This window comes from Octodon degus, unplaced genomic scaffold (assembly GCF_000260255.1).
Source record: "Octodon degus isolate 3935 unplaced genomic scaffold, OctDeg1.0 scaffold00003, whole genome shotgun sequence".
In the NCBI taxonomy this organism is placed as follows: Eukaryota; Metazoa; Chordata; class Mammalia; order Rodentia; family Octodontidae; genus Octodon; species Octodon degus.
The window spans coordinates 1,627,642-1,649,077 of record NW_004524579.1 but is presented as its reverse complement, the minus strand read 5'-3'; the positions used below and the strand labels follow the sequence as shown (position 1 = coordinate 1,649,077).

The 21,436-nt window shown below is 48.2% G+C and overlaps 1 protein-coding gene across 4 annotated transcripts in view; it reads left to right on the top strand.

Moving 5' to 3' along the window:
- Positions 1 to 21,436, top strand: part of Kctd1 (potassium channel tetramerization domain containing 1) — a 208,731-nt gene that overhangs the window by 105,512 nt on the left and 81,783 nt on the right. The window contains exon 1 of one of the 4 annotated variants that reach the window (XM_023713949.1): positions 1,735 to 1,782. The exons of 1 other annotated variant lie outside the window; for it this stretch is intronic. Coding sequence is in view for 1 of the 3 variants with exons in the window: in XM_004623545.1 (XP_004623602.1) it covers positions 3,002 to 4,798 (1,797 nt within the window). In the remaining 2 variants the exon portion in view is untranslated. Of the gene's footprint in view, positions 1 to 1,734; positions 1,783 to 1,878; positions 2,649 to 3,001; positions 4,799 to 21,436 lie in introns of those variants that run through there. 2 more of the 4 variants (XM_023713969.1, XM_004623545.1) reach the window with 2 other exon arrangements.

Here is a 21,436-nt window from a genome sequence, read left to right as displayed (position 1 = left end):
TTTTTTTGCGGATGTTCCACCTGGTGACTGAGGTAGAATCTAAGTAAGGTCCCCCGTCCCTCCGGCATGTGATAAAATATTCTGGTAGTGTTACAAGAGCTGGCGCGACGGAGAGGATATATGGTCGTCCGATAATCAGACCGACGGTTACTTCCCCAAAAGCGATTTTCCTGCTGAATCTAACCCCGGCTCCAGTCTGGTCGCAGAGTCCAGGCAGCACCTGAAACTGCTCCTCTTTCGAGTCCGTTAAAAAGTTGTTCGCGCTTGGGGTTTTTCAGTTGTGCCATTCCCCACCTCCTTCCCCTCTTCTGCCAGTAGAGACCTGCCCCGGGGGCTATTTTGTCCTGGGAGCACAAAACTATTTTCTTTTCTGGAAATAAGTTGACGTCAACTGGGAGCTGTTTTTGGTTGCTTTGTTTCCCGGAGCGTCCAACCCAGCACACCGCCTGCGGCAAATCGTGCAAGGCAAAGCCGCCGCTCTCCGGGTGGAGACGCGAGGTGTGTGCGTGGTGGGGGAGGGTGCCCAGGCGCCTGCAGAAAGGGAGTTCTAGGGAGCCAATCCCTCTGGGCCGAAGCCACGGGCCCAGCCCGAAACAACTCGGGCTCTCGGTTCCCCGCGCTCCAGGTGAGGGCCGCCGGGCTAGCAGTCCCTGGTAGGTAACTTGCCTGGCGCCCACCCGCGTTCTCAGCACTCTTGCAAGGCGCCGCCAGACAGTCCTGCGGCCCTAAAACGTGGGAGCATCCCGGGACAAAGGGCCACCCCCGGAAGCGGGCGTGTGCGACTGGTGTGTTCCTACTCGTGCACGCGGGCACATGTGTGCCAGCCACTAAGTTAGCTGCCCACCGCCCGAGTCTGTAGCTTTGGAGGGGGGCGGGGTGGGGAGCTATGAACAACTCTGCCCCCCCCCCAGTGCAGCACCTCTGGGGCAAGTCCCAGGAATGCAACCCCCAGCCCTCGCCCTGTAGGACTGGTCTTCGTGGAGAGCTGGGCGGCTGAGAGCGCGCGCGCGCGCGTGTGTGTGGTGTTTCCCCGAGGAGCCGGAGGAGGCCCGCGAGGCAGGAACTTGCTCGAACTTGTTTCGCATCTGGCACTGCTTACCCCACGCTCTGTGGCGTCCAAGGCCGAGGAGGCCGGCTAGGGCGAGCAGCGATCGCTGTGGAGAAAATTCCACCACCTCCCACTTTGATGTCCGCGTGGCCCCCAGACCTGGTCGCCCTTCCTTCCTTCCCTTCCTTTTTTAAAATTACAAATTGATGGATGGGTTTCTGTTGATGTGTAACATGATAAACCGCCCTGAAAGCAAGGCGGGAGGGACAGGGAAGGGGCACCGGGCCGTCCCCCTGGACGCCCCTAGCCGAACTGCCCACGCTGCGGACTTGGAGGCAAACTCGAGGGCGCACTCCAGGAGCTGGTGAGGCGGCCGCCCTGGAGGGCAACCTGGCACACCCAAGCACTTCTGGGACCCCAACCCCACCCCTCGGCCCTGGGATTTGGACTGGTCGGCGCGCCAGGGGACACTTGGGCTGTTCCAGAAGGACAAAGTTAGGATGCAGTGCGAGCTCTGGAGGCTGCACAGGGTGCGCGGCCGGGGAGAACTGCCCAGGTTTGGGGCGGCATTGGGGCGCTGCCTCTGGCCCGGAAGAAGGGGGATGGGTGGTGACGCGAGGACGCGCCCAGAGCCTGGGCGGACCAGGGTCGGGCGTTTGGCTGGAAGTGGGACAGCATCTCCTATGGGAAAGCGGGACCCGGCGAGCTCTTTGGCTGTCTTTCCAGTTTCCGAGGTGCCCGCCCCCGCGCGCGCCCGGAGGGCGAACGAAAGGCGGTTGGCAAACGTGGAGAGAGGGCGCGCTGGGGTTCCGAATTGACGGAATGGTGGTGGCGGCGGCGGTGGGGGTGGCCGAAAGCCAAGTTCACTTTTTCCACCCGCCGCTACTGGGCCTTAGGGACCTGTGCGGCGCGCGCTCCTAGTTGGTGGACCGCCCCGCCTGAGGAAGGGGTGTCACGATGCTCCGAGGCAGGGCGGAGACAGCCTGGGCCCGCGGGGAGGGGGTCCCTGGAGTTCCGAGGGCCCCGTCCCGAGTCTCCCCTCCCAACTACCCCTCCCAAGCTTTCTTCCTTTCTTACTCCTTCCCGGGGCTGGCTAGACCGGCGCGGACTTGCCCCAGACCTACGGGGAGCGCCCCAGGTCTTTAATGACAGCTTAAAAGTGGCAGTTGGAAAACTAAAGGGATGAGGCTGGCGTGGGGCGTGTTTCGCTCCTTCACAAGAGTCGGAATGGGAGCGGGGAGCCGCGCTTCTGGCCCCAGGCCCCTTCGCCTCGCCGCCAGCAAGTAGGTGGGGAGCCGCCGCCAGCCCCGTCCTGCTCCCGAGCCTCGCCCGCTGCGCCCTGGCCGCCGGCGCAGAGAGGGTGCAGGGCCCTGCGCGCCTCCTCCAGCCGGCTCAGTAACCTGACTGCGCCGCTGCGCTCCGGGCGGCTCCAGCCCCGGCTCTTCAGAGCAGCGGCACCCGCGGCCGCCCCGATCCCCCGGCCCCGGGGGGGCGATGAGGGGGCGGTGGAAGGGGCACTGCTGCTCCGGCATCACTTAGAAAAGCGGGACCGCCCCGCCCTCCCGCTCCCGCCCGGGCCCGCGCGCCGCTCCGCCGGAGGGTAAGTTGGGAGTGCTTCGCCCCCACTGACAGCTCTCCCTCCCCTAGCTTTTTTACTCCAAAGTTTTCTTAGAAGTGGGGGAGCGGGGTGGAGTGGGGGAGGAAGAAAGTCCGGCCAGCCTCCGTCCTTTCCCTCCTCGCGGTCTCCCTTTATCCCCACCTCCCCTCCCCTGCACCCCCCGCGCGCCGCGGCCCCTCCGGAGCTGCGCTGGGGAATGACAATTGGAGCGCGGCTCCTTTAAGAGCCCGGCTTTGCCTCCCGGTAGCTGAAGGTCATTAAACACAAAAGCTCTCAGCGCTGCGGTCCAATATAGCGCATGCGCCCTGCCCGAGGACTGGCAGAGAGACGGCAATATGGCGAGAATGCCTGGCAGCGGGGACTGTAACACCAGCGCGGGCGGCAGCAGCGCCGCGGCCGCCGCGGCCGCCGCCGAGAACAATGGGGAGCGGGGCGAGGGCGAGCGCGGCGCGGGGCCCCGGGGCCGCCGGCACGGGCGGCCGCACTACTGCAGCGCGGGCGAGGAGGAGGAGGAAGAGGAGGAGGAGGAGGACGAGATCCAGGAGGTGCAGATAACGGGGGACGAGGAGGAGGAGGACGGAGGCGGGGGGCTGGAGGAGGACGAGGAGGAGATGGGGCTGGACTGGGACGAGCCCCTGGAGCCCGAGGACTCGGCCGGGGAGGAGCTGGAGCCCGAGCCGGTCCGTAGGATCCATATGGACCAGGGCGCCGCGCTGGAGCCCGAGGCGCCGCCGCGACTGCTTGCGCCCCGGGCGCGCGGCGGGCCGCCCGGCGACGGCGCAGAGCTGGACTCCGACGGGCTGCAGCGCCCCGAGCGGGCCCGGCTGAGCGAGAACACCCGGCTGGCCACCCGCTATGCCGTGCGCATCTTCCGGGAGTACCTGAGCGAGAAGGCGCAGAGCCCGGACTTCGAGACCATGGACAAGGGGGCGCTGTGCCGCGTGCTGCGCTCCTTCTACGCCGAGGCCCGCTCCAAGAGCGGCCAGCTGTACAGCAAGTCGTCGCTCATCAGCATCCGCAGCTCGCTCAACCGCTACCTCAATGAGCCCCCGTACTGCCGCACGCTCGACCTCACGAAGGACCCCGAGCTGCGCAGCGCCAACCTGACGCTGGCTGCGGTCATCCGCAAGCTGGAAGAGCAGGGCGCTGGGCCGGTGGTGCAGAAGCAAGCCATCACGCGCGCCGACCTGCGCAAGCTCTACACCTCCAGCGTCTTCAGTACCAACACACCCTTCGGGCTGCTCAACAAGGTCTGGTTCGAGACGTGCATGTACTTCTGCACGCGCGGCCGCGAGAACCAGCGCGAGCTAGAGGAGGACTCCTTTGGGCTGGCCATGGACGAGGACGGGCGCAAGTTCGTCTACTTCAAGTCCCTCGGGCCCTACCACAAGTCGCGCTCGTCGTCCTGGAGCAAGAAGCGCGCGGAGAGCAGCGACGAAGAGAACCTGCCTCGCATGTACGAGACGGGCACCGAGTTCTGCCCCTACGCCAGCTTCGTGAAGTACCTGTCCAAGCGCAATCCCCTCTGCAAGGCGTTCTTCCAGCGGCCCCGGGACCACTGCAGCGAGGGCGATGTGACCTGGTACGAGAACAAAGCCATCGGCAAGAACTTGCTGGGCACCAGGATGCAGATGCTGTCCAAGGCGGCCAAGCTGTCCAAGACCTACACCAACCACTGCATCGGCGCCGTCTCCATCGCCACGCTCAACAGCATCGCAGGCATCGGCACCAAGCTGGGCTCGCCCACCCCGCAGGGCTGCTACGCAGAAGCTATGAACGGGGCGGCCCGCCACCCCTCCCACCACCCCCACACCCATCCCTCCCGCCACCACCGCCCCCAGCCGCCCTCGCTGGGGAACACATACATACTCCCCAAAGACAGCCAGGTCGGGCCCGACGTGAAATCCGAGGCTGCGCCCAAGCGCGCCCTGTACGAGTCAGTGTTCGGGTCCCGGGAAATCTGCGGTCCCTCTTCCCCCAAAAGACTTTGTATTCGCCCCTCGGAGCCTGTGGATGCGGTGGTGGTGGTTTCCGTGAAACACGACCCCCTGCCTCTCCTTCCAGAAGCCAATGGGCACCGAAGCACCCATTCTCCCACCATAGTTTCACCTGCTATTGTTTCCCCTGCCCAGGTAACCGAACCAACCTCTATGCATGAAATATTTCTCTGGTACCACTTCGGGTCTAACTTGGGGGCTAATGGTGGGGGGGGGAGGAAGTTTTGAAAAGTAGCCGCTGTCCTGCATCCAATTGGACTTCACCTTTAAAAGCTTAACTCTCTTCACATTTCTGGGGAAACTTCACACCTAACCTTAAAAGATGAGTGAGGGAAAGCTACCTAACAAAGCACTGCATGCAGCAACGCTAGAAACTTCGAAGTTGACAGAACAAAAGGATTAGCTCGCTCTTGCAGTTCCTCGTCATTAAAGTTGTGAGTTTTATGAGGTCAAGAGTGTGGGACCGCTGTACATATATAAAGGAACCAGCAACTTAAAACACATTTGAAGAAAGTTACCGTTAAAATACTCCATTACACATTCGCTATAACTTACTGAGGCAGAAAAAGTTATAAATTACTAAAAGGAAAATATGCCAATTCCACTTCCTGTAACTTCTTTTTAAGAAAAGGGGCGGGGACTGGAGAGAAAGGCAGTTGAGTACCAGTTTACAGAGGTGCTTTAATGGAAAGTGACCTTTGGGGTGCAGTTTCTAGAAACTCACATCGTTTATTAATCTCTTGTCAGGCTACCCATGAGTGCAGTGTGAGATGCCTGGCTTGCTGTGAGCCTGGAACATTCCTGTCTGTCAGGCCCCTGCGTAGTGCCTGTTGTGGGGCAGGCAAGGAAGAGGGACAGAGTGGCAGGACAGTCAACCCCAGCCCAGATGCTAGGAGCTCATTTGAACAAATTAGTTCATCTCTCTGAGCTCCAGGTGTCCTCATCAAAGATGAGGGACCCGTGGCCACCCTAAAATTACTTGCTGCTGAAAAGTACCAACGTCTAGATTGAGGCTGGGGCCTGAAGTGTTAGATGTTGCTTCCCTTGTTATTTTACCTCAGGGGATATACGGGTATTCTAGTTGTGTTCATTTTGAAGCAAGACGCTTTTCTAGAAGTTAGAGTCAAGAATTCTCTGGAGACCCTGTTCTGCAGGCATAAGTCACCTCGGATGGTTTTAGCTCTTTGACCTCCCTGCTGTCAGGCAGAAGTAGGAATTTTGGCCCTAAAGCTGGAGTGTGGTGCAGGACCTTAAGGGACAGATGTTAGGCACCTCTGTGCTTTCTCCAAAGTGGAAATTCTGGTTCTGGGCAGATTGACCCTTTCAGGGGCTCATAGCTAATCAGCAAGACTTGAGGCCAACAGAAAAGGGGCTGTGGATGGAATATAAACAGCACAGTTCTCTAAAATACCCACGACCCGTATGCTGAGTGTCTTTCAGTGCTTCTGGTGTGTGGAGCACAATTCTGACAAGTTGTTTTATTAGAGTTTTAAGGATGGAGAGGAGAGTTTGGGTTCGCTTCTTCCTTGAAAGCACAAGTAAATATTCACATTCTTCTGATAAAGTAAAAATTGTGAAAGTACCCTGGGTTAGAATCATGCCTTATTCATAAGAAGTTTAAAACCTAAGGAGTTTTTTAAAGCATATATGCACTTGGAATAATAATGGAGCAGTTTGCTAGTGGCATCTGTCTACTAGTTTTCCAGGACTAGTATCACGTAGAATCGTGACTTAAAGATCCACAAAGCATTTTAAGTACCCCTCCCCATTGCTTTCATTTTGCTCTAAGTTCAATTCCATAGTCACAGGTCTTCTGCTTATGAATGAGATCAATCTGTTCTATGACACTGTATACAAAAATCTGGGAAGGGGCTGGGGAGATGGCTCAGTAGAATAAGCATTTCCCTGGCAAGCCCAAGGACCTGAGTTCAATCCCTGGTTCCGCAAAACAAACAAACAAACAAACAAAAACAAAACAAAACTGGTTGTTGCTTATGTAATTGTTGTGGCTCTTAAACAAGATCATGTCTTTAGGTCTCTTTTGGTTAAAACATTATAAAAAATTATTCTACATGCACTTTTTTTTTTCAGTGCTGAGAACTGAGCCCAGGGCCTTGCATATACTGTACCACTGAACTGTACCCTCCACCCTATGTGCACATATTTAAGAGTTAGCTTTTTAATATGGCCTAGTAAACATTACGTAAGTTCACTTCAGATACCGAGGAGAACTCTTTACTAACTTCTGTAGAACTCACAGTATGAAGTCTAGGTGATCTATGTATAAGACAGATGTTTAGTTTAACTCAAAAGCTGATATTAAACTTTATTAAAATCACTCTACTGATTGAAGTCCAGGGCATTTCCCAGGGATTAGTGATTGGCTGGGGTTACTGGCCAGTGACATTGCTTAAAGCCATCTACTCATCTGTCTGGCCGTTAATCCCCAGGAAATGCCCTCTATGCCTCAGGCTTCAGTCATTATTTCTTAATTATAAATATGGTGCGCTAACCTTAATCCAGATAGCACTCATCACTGCACTGTTGACATATTATTATGGACTTCATTATAACACAGGGTCACACCCTAATACTCTGACTCTTTGCTAAATGTTGTAGTTTCCTAAAAGATGAAGAACCTGCTACTTTAAATGAATTCACACACAGGGAACTACGTCCCAGGACATCCCCGGTGGATGGCAGCAGCCTTGAATAGTACTAAGCCCCATACATCCTGGTTTTCCCTAGACACACCTACCTATGCTAAAGTTTGCTTTATAAATTAGGTGCAATAAAATTTAACAGTACATTAATGATAAAGTAGAACAATTGCAACCATATACTGTCGTGAAAGTTATTTAGAGCTGATGAATTGGATATTTCTGGAAGTTTGCATTTTCAGACACCACTGAACTTGGAGAGTGAAGCCATTAGGGAGGATCAGTGGACTGTTTGCTGTTTCTTGAGGTTGTTAATGAGTGATCATTTGTAGGAATGGCTGACTAGCAAAGGCACTTAAGGATGAACAGAGATTATGGAATTTGTGGTTTGTCTTTTTTTTTTTTTTTTTTTCACTCTTAGGAAGTATCTGGTTTGGGAGCCAAGAGATTCTTGTTAGGATGACTGCTTGAAGTGGTTCACTCTTTGATTCTCTGGAATGGTTCTGTTAGAAGTAAAGGTACTTGTACTTCCCTTTTCCCTCTTAGAGATGTTAGATGATCCATTTATTGGTATGGCTTGCCAGCACCCAGGGAGTAATTACATGGTCCACGTAATTTCAGTTTTGGTTTATTTCCTTTAGTGTGGGGACTTGAACCCAAGGCATTATACTCACTCTCCCTACTGAAGTATACCCCAGCTCCTGCGCTGCTTTGAAACCTGCATTTTCATAGCCTTCCTCTTTGTATGAAAACACAGCATTTTTCCTGCCTCAAAGAAGAAGACTTCAATTGGATGAGAGAGATTTGCAGTTGTATTGTTCATCATTCATAGGAAAAATACAGATAGAAGTTTAGAGTCTGCATGTAATAGTGTGGCTTCAGTTTCTGCGGATTGTAGCTCTCTCCAATATCAAACAAAAATGTGAAAATTAGCTCATTATAAAATGGACTTAGGAGCTAGGAATGTAGCTGAGTGGTAAGAATGTACATGGCATGCATGAGGCCCTAGATGAGAGAGAGAGAGAGAGAGAGAGAGAGAGAGAGAGAGAGAGAGAGAGAAAGAGAGAGAGAACGAACAGCAAGCAAAACTTAGGAACACTTGTGAGCTGTGACAAGGGTTTCTGGTTTCACTTGCTTGATCCTAACCTAGATTTTTTCTGGATATACTTTTAAGGAATTTTGTAAGTAGGAAAGCTATTAGTGAAAAGATGATTCTGGTGGCATGTACCTGCTCTTCCTGGTTGCCTGGTCTCCTTGTGGCCACATTGGTCCCTGCAGAGTCCTAGATGTGAGAGTAGCCCGCCAGCAGATGCACACAGCGTTTCTGTAACTTCAGAAAGCACCCAGAGGACACAGTGCTGAGAACCAAGTGTTCACTTAGGTACTGTAGTGGGAAGGAAGAAAGAGCATTTGATTTATGTAGTTAATAGGAAAAAACATGCATTTGGGGTATTATTGAAACAATTGCTATTGTTCTAGTTTGAATTTGCAAACTTTTTTCAGTTAAAGGTAGAATCAGATTTCCATAAATGTGAAAGGAATAATTGTGCCAAGATTTCTATGCAGTGTTATTTGGAATTGTTTAATTAACTACCTTGTTTAAAATAGATATTTTTCTGATATTTAATACTAGTTTGTGACTGCATTCCTCCATCTAAAGCAAAATGATTGCTCTCATTTATTAATTTAACTAATTTATTTATTTTTAGTGGTACCAGGGATCGAACTTAGGGCCTTGCACTTGTCAGGCAAACACTTATTCCGTTGAGCTATCTCCCTGGCCCCAATTATTCTCTTTTAAAAATTTCCATTGATGGGAGAACTAAATGTCTTATACATAAATATATAGCTTTGTTCATTCATTCAGAAAATAGTTACCGAGTACCTACTATTTTGGCTTTTGTACTAGGAACCTATAAATTAATCAATTTCTACTTGGCAAGTATTTTCATTGTCAAGATTTTGGCTTCGTTACATATTAAAAGTAGATCAAAATAGAGGAAGCTAAAACGTGTATTATTTTCTAAATCTACCTTGAGTGCCAATTCACCCTGTATTGAAGCTAATGTACAAAATGTTTTAAAAAAATATATTTGCTTCCAAACAAGAAGATGAGTCCTACTGTATTTATCCAAAATGTAAATCTTTCCTTGGCCCTGATTTTAAAATCAGGCTAGCCACGTGAATGTCACCTAAAGGCCACCCTCTTATCATTGCCAAGTAGAACTGGAATCAGAGAGAAGATTTTTTTTAAAGAGGACTTGTAGTTACCTGTGAGATGGAGGAGATAGGCGGTGCTTGCCCGGCCCGTGCCAGCCCAAAAGCCCCACCTCGGGTCTGTAGGGAAAACTGGGCTTCAGGTTCCCTTTTGGTGTCTGAGGCTGCTCCCCTTTGAGAAGCAGAGCTGATACTGGAGGATCTGTGTGGCAGTATTAAAGAAATCTTAGGAAGAAACACGTAATCTAGTAATCTGTAGGTCTGTGGAATGACAGAACTTTCATCTCTAGAACCTGCTTTTCTTCTCTTCACTCATCATTCGCCACACTACACCTGTTGGCCGAGATGCCTTTTTAAATACTGCTTAGGAGAATACACACAGGAAGTAGAGGACTGTGAGTGAATCGGCCCCCAAAGCGACATTGATTGGCCTCGTAAATTAAAAATGAAACAAAATACAGCTTTGGGATTGGAGGTGTTGAACCGGCACAGCTTTCTTTCATATTTTTGGTGTCCCAAGATGCTGGATTCAGCTCAGCTGTCCTTACTGGGTATCACTGTGCATGCTGAGCGCTACCGCAAGCTCTGGGACTCAGACAGGGGCCTGCGTGGTGGGGGTGGGGGTCCGCAGAGGACAGACACGTCAGTGGATTGGGCTCCTAAAGCCCCCGGGACACATGAGCATCAGAGTGGAAGCAGGCAAGTTCTTCATGTTTTGGGGACTCTGTAAACTTTTTCAAGTCTTAGGAGTTAAAAGGGTTTTGGCTGTTCTGGAGAGCAGTGGCCCCGAACAGCGTACGTGTCTGGCACACATGTAAGCTTGTGTGGGGCCTAGACGTGAGCACGCATTTGTGGCAGGTGCCTCGCTGTAGGAAAGGCAGAGCTTATCTGAAGTTGGGGAATCACATCTCAGGATGGTAGACTGGATAGCAGACCCTGCTGGGCCCACAGCTCCTGCGGGAGGCCGAGCCCCACAAGGGGTGTGTGTGTGTGTGTGTGTGTGTGCTCGCGCGCGCGTGCGTGCGTGCTTATGTACGTGCACATGCTGCATAACTCTCCGAGTCCTTCTCTCCAGCAGTTTCTTAGAGTCAGGTTGCCTCCCTTTCAGCATATACCTTCACAGTCTGAACAAACCCTTTCCTTCCCTTCACGCTCCGAAAGGGTACATCTGACTTGGTGTGGTGCAGCGTGCCTCTTCCCAGCACTCGGGGAAGCTGAGACAGGAGGATCACAAGTTGGAGCCCTGCCTCGGCTATTTAAACCACTTAGCAAAGATACCTTAGTATTTTTAGACCCTGTCTCAAAATGAAATAGTAATCTTTAAAAAGGTGTAGGAATCTTGCACAGTGCAAAGACTGGATTCAAGCTCCGGGATAGAAAAGAAATCCGTATGTGGCAGTGAGCTTCCTTTGGTGACACATCTTTAAAATATCGTGTTCTGAATTTTGCCAAAGTTTTAGTTAGCAGATTTTTTTTTTTTTTTTAAATAATGGAGTTAGAAGCCGTGTTGCAATTTGTAAGGTCAGTGTGTCAGAACTTTGTTTCAATATAATGTGCTTTAATTGTTTATCATTTGTTTTAAAATCACATGCTTGTAAGCAGCTCATCCATGTGTACAGTTTGATCTGGGTTTTCTAGTTTCAGCACCATGGGAAACCCTCTTTTCTGGTCCCTCACTGCTTTCTGAGATGTGTGGCTTCGCCTCCTCTCTCTCCCAGACTGTGACTTGGGTTGACTCTAATCCTGTTGGTTGTGGGGCAGTATGTGGCTGGTGGAGTCCCTAAGGAGCCATAGTGTACAACATCAGAGAACTGAGGGACCTTGGGATGACCTTGAAGAGGAGGACGGGACCAGGCTAGAGCAGCACATGGTACCCACTCCCTCAGTCCACCCACCTCCGCCTCCGGCCCCCAGGGCAGAGTCATGGGGGAAGTCTCTCTGCAGCGGGAACTTTCCTGGAAGCTGCCAGGGCTCCTTCACACCTTGGAGTACTTCTCCCACAGTCTGGTGCTGAACCCTAGGGGCCAGGCATTCTGCATTAGCCTTTGGGAAGGGGGTACAGTGTGCCACCTGAAGGAGCTGACAGATTTAGGACCACAGTAGGTGGCAGCTCTAGAGAAAAGGGGAGGGGTGCAGAAAGGCGTGCTACAGAATGACAGAGATGAATGTTGCTTCCTTTGTGAGGAGTTCTGTTCCCAAATTAAAATGTCAAGACTAGTTGCAAGCTTGTCATCGTCAATCTCGAGTTTTACTCCCTGCCTCTTGTCCGCTTGTACCCAGTTCAATCCTTCATCTCACTGTTCTCCACTCTTGCTGTCTAGACCTAAGGAAAATGGAGGTGTTGTTTTTAACACCAGTTTTCATTTTGGCCCTTTCAGACATGTGCCAAAAAACAGGTAGTAAATGTATATTTTATATATATTTAAACACAACTATGTTATTCTTAATTTGTCTACCTCATCCTCTCTTTAGACAAAACAGCTATTGATAGCATCTTTATGTATATACACACAATGCAAATTTGAAACTTTAAAAAATCCTTTGTTTGCATTAGTAGAGCTGAGAAATAGGTGCCGAGGACAAGTTCCTTGAACTTTTGAGTCAATTGTAGTGCTGCAGTTTCTGGCATGCAATTGTAAGGAGTGTGCTTAGGGATGGGCATTGTTTCCAGTTGCTGAGGATCTTGGGTCAGGGTACACTTGCAGACCCACTCAGGCAGAAGGGGACAAAGCTGTCATTCTCTCTCTGTCTCTTTTTTTTTATTTTAGGGAAGGGTCTACAGGGTGTTCAGGTACTAGATCAGACTCGTAGTGATCCGCCTGTTTACAGCCTCCCAAGAGCTGGGATTAAGGAGCATGCCACCATGCCCAGTCTCAATTGCCATCTCAGCATGCCCTGGGGGCGGGACCAGCATGGCAGGCCTGGGGATCGAACCCTGGCCCCTGTGCCTGCTTGCAGGTGCTTAAGGCTCATTCTCTGGGCTGCAGTCTATGGAGAAAAATGTGATTGATTCACTGTACTTGTCATGCTGTAGAGTGAAGTATGACACTGCTAATGACCCAGGCCACAGCATGTCCCCTGCGGGGAGCTGGCTGGGAACGCAGGATCAGGTTCCTCAGCACCCCTCCACCCCGTCAGCAGCCCTTGCACTTTGGTAAGAGCTGAGGCAGGCCGTGTGCCTGGCCCTCTGATTGAGCCCTGGCCTCTGTGGTCTCTGTATATTCTCACACTGCCTTGCAGGGAGTTATAGTTATCCTATAATTAGTCCCATTTTCCAAAGCAAGGAACCAAGGTTAATAGATGTTGATGAACTCACTTAAGGCCCTAAAGCTGGCAAGTAACAAGGCTGAGATTTGAACCCATGCCTCAATGATTCCAAAATATGTGCTTTTAAATCTCTGATCTGCTGTTTTCCCAAATTCTCATTAAATGTTCAAATGCAAAGACCCAGTCGAAAAGATGATAGAGCACTAAGTCATATCACTGCCTTGGAGCATTCCCAGGATAACCGAAAAGGAAGAAACTGAAGAGCCCAGCACTGCACAATAATGGCGGATGAGCAGAGATGCACTTCCAGCGGACAGCATGGGTCTTGTGGTCCTGCAGGGACCCAGGCTTTGCGTTGTCTGCAGACTGGAATGGGCAGATCACATAGTGGCTAAGAGCAGTCTCCAGAGCCAAGCCCTGAACAGATCTCAGCTCTGCCTGGACCTCGGTGGGCACCAGTTTCCTTCTTAATCATGTGGGGGATTGAGTAGTTCTGGAGATGGGGCACTGCGGTGATGTGGGTGTCATTTTGTTATCTGAGCACAGAAGGTTCACCTGTGGGAAAATGCGGTTTTTCATGATTGAGGTCCAGCCTCAGTCCAGTGTTTCTCCTGGAGGTGCTTCCCCAGGTGCTGGGCAGGCCCTCTGCTATGTCTTCTTGTGGGGCATTTGTGGTGGCTGCTGGTGGTTGCTGGAAGAGGGGGGCTCAGGGCAGCCTTCTGCGCTCCGCCTCACTCAGGCCTCCTCCCTGTCATGGTTACCGCCCAGAGTTGAGCCATGTGCAGGAACCAGGCTTTCCTTCCTGTACTTCTCTCCAAGACCTGCTTTTATAACCTGGGCATGGTGCTACAAGCTTGAAACCCCAGCACTCTGGAGGCTGAGGCTTGGCTGACCATGAATTGGAGCTCAGTCTAGGCAACTTCACAATGTAACTCAGTGTAAAAGCCCTGGGTTCAATGCCCAGTGCTGCAGAAGAAAATGATTATTTGCATATGCTGAGGGTCAGGTAGACATTGACTCTACACTTCTTTCTGGCGTGTTCTCCAGATTCTTCCTGTTTATCTTGCAGAACCTTGGGTATTTCCCAGTGCTAAAGGCAACTGCAAAGCCCATTGATGGGGGTCTTTGCTGCCCAAACTATAGCAGATCCACCAACATTAGCTTAGAATGAAATCGGTTTTTCATAGGAGGTTATTTTTATTTTTTTATTTTTATAGGAGGTTAAATATTGGAGTAGTTTGGGATTAAGAGAGTGGTCATCATACTGGGGCTTATAAAACATTATGAAGGGGGCCAGAGAGATGACTCAGTGGAATAAGCGCTTCCCTGGCAAGCATAAGGACCTGAGTTCAATCCTCGGTTCCAAAAAAAAAAAAAAAAAAAAAAAAATTATGAAGGTTGTTGGAAATCTTTTACTTTCAATATTCTAGCAGTAAGACCTGTACTGGGCTAGATCCTACATTATGGTGTTTGCATTTCCCTTCTACGTGAATAGACTATACCTGTACTTGAATTCTTAAATACTATATAAGTCAATAGAGATTCTTTGTTCAGCTATACTGATAATGTTTTTGAATGGACTGAAGAATCCATGTAATTAGGATTTTGATATATTTCTTCTGACCAATTAAAGACCTCTTATGACTTGTTTATAGTGTAATACACTGCTCTTATGAAGTAGGCATGATTAATATGGCAATAAAGTGATTTATTGCTTCTAGTTTTCTCTTCAAATATTAACCGTATCCTACAGCAGCCGACAGGATATGTTTATGGGCTTTTAAGAGTGGTATATATTATTTAGCCAGCTCATCTAGAATATTGACTTCTATTTTATAGCTTTCCCCCCAATAAAAATGTATCTTAAGACACTGTAGATATTTTAAGTATTTTCTTCCATTAGTTCCAAGAAATATCTCATTGTCTTTTTTACTGTGAGATAAAGAAAAAGATTCACAGAATGTTTTTCAGTGCATTGAGATAGCAATTTAAAAACATGTTGCTGTGGAAACACAGAGAACTAAATAAAAGGATCACAGGAACTTCAGAAAACTGATTTTGCTGGCTTCGTTTTCTGTCTTCCACAACTCAGTGCTCTTCCTCATGCTAATTTTTCAAAATCAGTGGTCGTCTGTTCACAGAGCTAGTGGCTTAGCTGCCTCTCAGGATTGTTTTAAGCATAGCTAGGATGAAGCTCCAGGAACATTTTCCTGTTATTGTCTTCACCTAGGAAGAGGTTCGTGGGATCATAGAATCCATCCCGTCGTTACTTTCTATCTGCAGTGATAGGTTGTGGGATGTGAGTTATGATCTAAGAGGAGAGGGACGGTGATGCAGAAGGCTGTTCAGAAGGTCTCTGGAACCTGGATGCATGGATAAAAGCATTTAGTGCTGCGAGTGAGACGTGGACTCTGGAAGCAGGGGAGAGAGCAACTGTGGTAGAGGCTGTCGGAGAAACTAGCGGGAATCCTAGGGGGCGTCCCAGGGAGCCTGTGGGAGAAGAAGGTGGCCTCTCCCGTGATACAGTCACAAGGAAACCCTGGAAAGCAAATGGCCAGTGTTAATATCCAAGAAATGAGGCCAAACGCAGCCTGAGAGAAGTATAAGATGAAACATTTAGGCTTTAAATTTGTGTGAAGAGACTGATACCTCAGAAAAATTCAAATATTTTTTAGAAATTAAACCTTTCCTTTACTATAACACCACAGGCCCTTGTATAGGTTGAATGTCTCCTGCTTGAAATGATTGGAATTGTAAGTGTTTTAGATGGCAGATTTTTGGGGGAGAATGTTTACATATATACAAGCAGATATCTTGGAAATTGGATTGGAATCTAAACATGAAATTCACTTATGCTTCCTGATGTACCTTGTACACACAGCTCCCAGGTAGTTCTGTGCAGTCTCTTCCGCGCGCCTGTTTTGATTGTAGCCTACTGTGTGTAACCAGATGCAGGATTTTCCCCTGAGATGCCCTATCAATGCTGGGAAAGCTTTGGGTTTTTTAGGTAAGGGCCAGCTAATTTGCACACTAGTATCTAACTCAAAGTAAGCTGCCACATTTTGGCCACGTGTATGTTTAACCTTTCGTTAATCTACATATTTTAAGATTAAGGAAGAAATTGAGAACCAGAACCACATCACAGCTTACATTTCAGTCATCATTTTTATGGTCACTAAAGGTCTGGCTCCTTTGTTACTCACCATTATTCTTTCCATGTCTCGTGGTCCGTGGGACAATGTTATGAATAATCAACTACAAGGCGCAGCTCAACAGTGCTTCAGAGCTGACAGGGCTTTCTGGTGTGCAGTCTCATTCTAGGGAAGTATTTACAGGGCTCTTCCTGCTGTCAGATTCTGGGCTAATCAGACCTTGCAGCACGCACAGTCTGCTTCTTTGGACATATAACTTACTCATGTCATGCAGGAGGCAGACACTTCACCAGAATAACCCCCGCTGCTGTGAAAAATCCTGTCCTACCCTGTACACAGCTGAAAATGGAACGGAGGAGGGAGGGGAGGGCCTGGATCATATTCTTTCCACAGATGAGGAAAGTGGCCCTCAGGAAATTCAGTGCTCTCCTTCGCCTACCTCCTAAAAAGCAAACTTAAAGCTGTGGGTCCCACTCCAAGTCTGGGCCTCTTAGCAGTGCTGTATGTATACTTTTAAGTAGTGTGCTTCGTGGCTAACATTACCAATGTGTTACAGTTTGGCATTAAGCAAAGGATGCTGGGATACAAGTGTGTAGTTGGATGGATTTTTTCAGAAGTAGGAGCATTTTCTTGTGATTTTTGTGCTTGTTGTTCAGGAAAATATCAAGGAGCATTGTGGAAGAGGGTGACCAGGAGCAGCCCTGACTCCCAGATGTCAGTCCACACCCAGAGCCACTGGGGGCTGCAGTTGTAGGGTGGCAGAAGGATCTTTTCCCCATGGAGCTCTTTCTGCAGTGGGGAGCGCAGGTGTGCTGCTGGTGGGACCGACCTTGGCCTCAGCCATCCTCCTCTGTCCCCACTTCACTCAAAATATTGAGTTAAAAGAAAACACAAACATGCAGACAGAGAGTGAGGTTAAGCTTAATAGCCTAAGTTGTTTGATAATAACAATAAGCTTGTCTTCTGGGTGGTTAACAACCTAAGTTTGCAGACCAAAATTAGAGAAAAAAGAGGGCTGCAAGGAAAGCCAACATTTTGGCCCTAGCCTTCTAAGGTCAATTAAGACTCAGGACATATGAGATCTTGTACTGTAACGTCATGTAACTCGGTAGTATCCCAAATTTTCTGATCAAGGAGATTATGGGGCCAAAGAGGAAAGTGATTGATGATGTAGAGTGTACCTAAGGAGAGTCACATGGAGAGAAAACATTCTCTCAGGCTTTCACAGAGAGCACATTGGCCAAGCAAGGGCCGTGACTCATCCACATGGCTGACACTGACAAAGGTTCTACAATCTGAGGTACAGGATCTCAGGATAAATCCTGAGGAGATTTCACTGACCTTATCAGACCCAAAAGCTACAACTCTTGTTGCATAGGTCCTGCTTTACCTTGGTCTCAACCATCCAGCAGAAAAGTGTAAAAAACGAAGTATAAGAAGGAAAGTCATGCTGTTATGTTGAGCTGTGGGGGACTCAGGTGAACAATTTCTGACACTGCCAGTTAAACAGTAGACCCAATGCTATTATGGGCCACTGGACTCTTTTAGAATATTTTGCTGAGTTTACACAACTATAATATTCAAATAACGGAACTTAGCAAAAAAAAAAAAAAAAAAAAAAAAAAAAAAAAAAAAAAAAAAGGGTATATAGATGAATGTCCATTTTGTATCTGTGTATTCAAAGTGGTTAGGACAGATATATAGTTACATTCTCTTAATGAATAGAATGATTTGTTCTAATGGTGTTTGTAAATAGGATCTCAAGTCTGCATCTTGTACAGCAATTAACCACTAAGAAGAATGTTTGCAGTGTGTTAATTATTGAAACTGTCCTAGCAATTTGATTTGAAACTGTCTCATTGCTATTTGTTTATCAATAAAATTATGAAAAACAAAAGAAAACCAAACACATTTCTGATGCAGAGTTAGTACCAGTAAAAAGAACCCATAAGAACTACTGTAAAGCACCTGATAAATCCAAACTGTTTAGCAACATGAGGGCACTCTATGGGCGACAGTCTCCTCCTGCATGGGATGGCAGGCCCATGCTGTCAGGCTCACACTCTCCTGCACTTGGCATGCGCTTCTTGCTAGCAGCAAGGCCGGCGAAAGCCTGTGCATGGTGTGCAGTTTGAAACTTAAGAATTGCTTATTTTTGGAATTTTTCCCTTTTGGTATTTTTGGACCACAGTGGGCTTGGATCCCTGAAACCTTGAAAAGCCATGTCACACATAAGGGGTCCATTGACTTGCATTAAAGGCCAAGAGTGAGCCAGGTGTGGTGGCGCACACCTATAATCTCAGTGCTCTGGGAGGCAGATGCAGGAGAATTGCAAGTGTAAGCCCAGCCTGGGCAACTTGGAGACTTAACAAGGCTGTGTCTCAAAATTCGAAAATAAGTGAAAAAGGACTGAAGCTATAGCTCAGTGAGACTGTGCCAGGCTTATTCCCCAGACTGGGGTGGAGGACACAGTGGAGTTGGGGTGTAGCTCTGCTGGGGAGCCTTTACCAACGTGCTGGGAGGACCGAGTTCAAACCCCAGCAACACGCCCATCTCTAAAATTCCATATTGCCCTGGAAAGATTACTTTTCTTTTAATCTGTTATTTACAGGTCATTGACCTGTTAGAGAAAAGGTAGAGGGATTATGTGTAATTTACAGTAAACCCATTGTATTTTCTTTTAAAGATAAGACAAAGAATGCCTCCAAAATCATGAAATATTTATAAACACACGTGAATGAATGATCGTATACATCTATAAGCCATTTGCAAACTCATGTCTGTGGCAAGGCTAAAGGCATGATAATCAAGAGACAAATGGAAAGGAAAATTTAGAGAAAGATGAACTTTATGTTAATATAGACATCCTGGTTTGAACTAGGATGTCATTCAATAAAATATAAAAATAATGTTCTCAAACTCATATTCTCTTCTCATTTGTATTATGAGAGAAATTTTTTTTTGTTTGTAAGAATTTCTTAAATACTCTTTAAGTAAAATTTTTAGCTAGGCTTGGTGCCACACACCTGTAATCCTAGCACTGGAGAGGCTGGGGCAGGGGGACCACTACTATGGCTTGTGTCTAGGTGGCAGCCCAAAGCCTCCCACACTTTTAGGTGGAGCTTTTTCAGAGGTCGCTGATCTAGAGTTTGTGGTGCATTCATGATCCAGTGCTAGAATTAAGAGTGCTGAGATTAAGGATGGGTGTTTGCTGGATCAGTCAGTCCACTGATTGGATTAGCACTGCCCTAATCTCAGTAGTCTGGATAAAATAAAAAGGGGCAGAAAGAGGCTTGCTCCTCTTCTGGCTCTTGTTGCTTTTGCTGTCTTCTGCCGCCATGAATGGCTGCCCTTTGCCATGTGCCACTCTGCCTTGCAGCCAGCCACCTATGGACTGCAACCTCCACAGACTCTGAGCTAAATAAATGTTTCCCCTTTAACTTCGGATTCCAGGTATTTTTGTATCAGCTACAAGAGAAAAATACTGAAGACACTTGCCATGAGTTTAAGGCTACCCTGAGCTACAGGCTAAGATGAGGGAGGCCTGAACTACCTAGCGAGACCCTGTCTTAAGATAACAACAGCTTAAAGGACTAATTGGAGAATAACTTTAAGTAGTTTAAGCACAAAAAAGACATAAATATTGGCAATATAGACTCAGTGTTCAATAATGTTACTCATCTCATTAAAAACACAATCTTATCCTTCCCTAATGATAAGCAGTGAATCAATGGCAATCGCTTTTTTCATTAGAATGTGGTGATACCAGTAAAATATATTCTCTTTTTGGAGGGGGAGGGGAACTGGGACTTGAACTCAGGACCTTGTGCTTGCCAGGCAGGCGCTTGTGCCACTGAGCTATATCACCACACCCTCACCCCTATAGTCTCAGTTTGTTTCAAGTAATAATTGTTTCTAAATCTGTTTCAGAACCTGAATAAAAATACTTAATCATATGGAATGTAGACTTGGCATCTTTTAATATCAAAAGTAAATATATGACCAGAGGAAGATATTTGTAGACTTTGTGAATGTTTATTTTAAATACTAGTTCTAAAAATATTCTTATGGCCACTCAACCAGGAAAGATCGAATCCGAACACAATAGCAAACGTGACCCTTCCCGGCAGTGTGTTCCGTGGGACGCTGCCACTCTTCGAGATACAGTGCTTGGTGGAGCATGCTGGTGCCATTCTCTCGACCATTGCCCACTTGACTGAAATGAAATACGTGCTCGTGCAGCATCCCGTCATTCACATTATAGTCTTAACTGAGTCTATACCAACTTGTCTGTGGCATCCGAATGACTAGTAGCTTATTAGCCTTCAGCGCAGTCAGTATAGGGTGATAGGAATGTACATCTTTCCTGCCCAGTCCACCCTCCGGTCAACCCAGACGCTAACATGTACATGGAATATGATGTATATGATATATGATGTATCTTATTCTTTATTCAGTATAATCTTCATACAGTCTTGTAGGCTACCGGGGTTAAGTAACCTGCCTCAGGAAATGGCTAGTAAATGTAGAGTTAGAGATAGTAGACTATATTCTAAGTCTCTCACTTGTTCTCTTAATATTTATTTAAAATTGAGTATGTGGGGCTGGGGAGATGGCTCAGTAGACTAAGCGCTTCCCTGGCAAGCACAAGGGCCTGAGTTCAATCCCCGGCTCCACAAAAAAATAAAATAAAATTGAGCATGTACCATGTGCTGGTCATGGAGGGTCAAGTAAAGAACAAAATAGAGAAGGTCTCATTTCTCATGGACTTGACATTCACGTGGAAATGACCTTGAAACTAAGGAAACCATTATTCAAATAGACTGAAGAGACAGAGCAGCTAGGCTAGACTACAGGACCTGCCCTTGTCGTGTATGGTCTCCTCCTCTCTCGTATGAGTCCCAACCCACAGAAACAGGTCATGTACCCTGGCCACTCCTGTTATTGGAGTCACACACAGGGAGGTTGCACGTTAACCCGAGCTGGCAAAGCTGTGACTGGCCTCAGTCCCTGTTGCGGCAGGTGCATGAGCTGTTGAGTTTTTTTACTTAAAATTAGCATCTATGTTAATGATGATGGAACATGTGCAGAACAGGTGATAAGAATGCAAAGTGGGAAACACATCTGGCCTCCAAGCCTGTGCTTGGGCAGGGTCGAAGTGCAGCTGGCAGCCACGGAGCCCTTGAGGGCCGCAGAGCAGACAGGTCCAGCTCTAGAACTTATCTGGACTCTGGACTTAGAATCTTTCCTGTGGAGAACACAGGTGCTTCATACCCTCTTTAATCCCCTCTTGTCATGGACAGGTCTGAATGACTCACCCAAGACTGAGGTCTTTCTTTTCTCACATGTATATCTTTCCCTAAACTGCAGCAGCCTGTCAGAAAGCCTGTCCCTGGCTGGGGAAATAGTTCAATGGCATAAGTGCCTGCCTGGCAAGTGCATGGTCCTGAGTTCAATTCCCAATATAGACCAAAAAA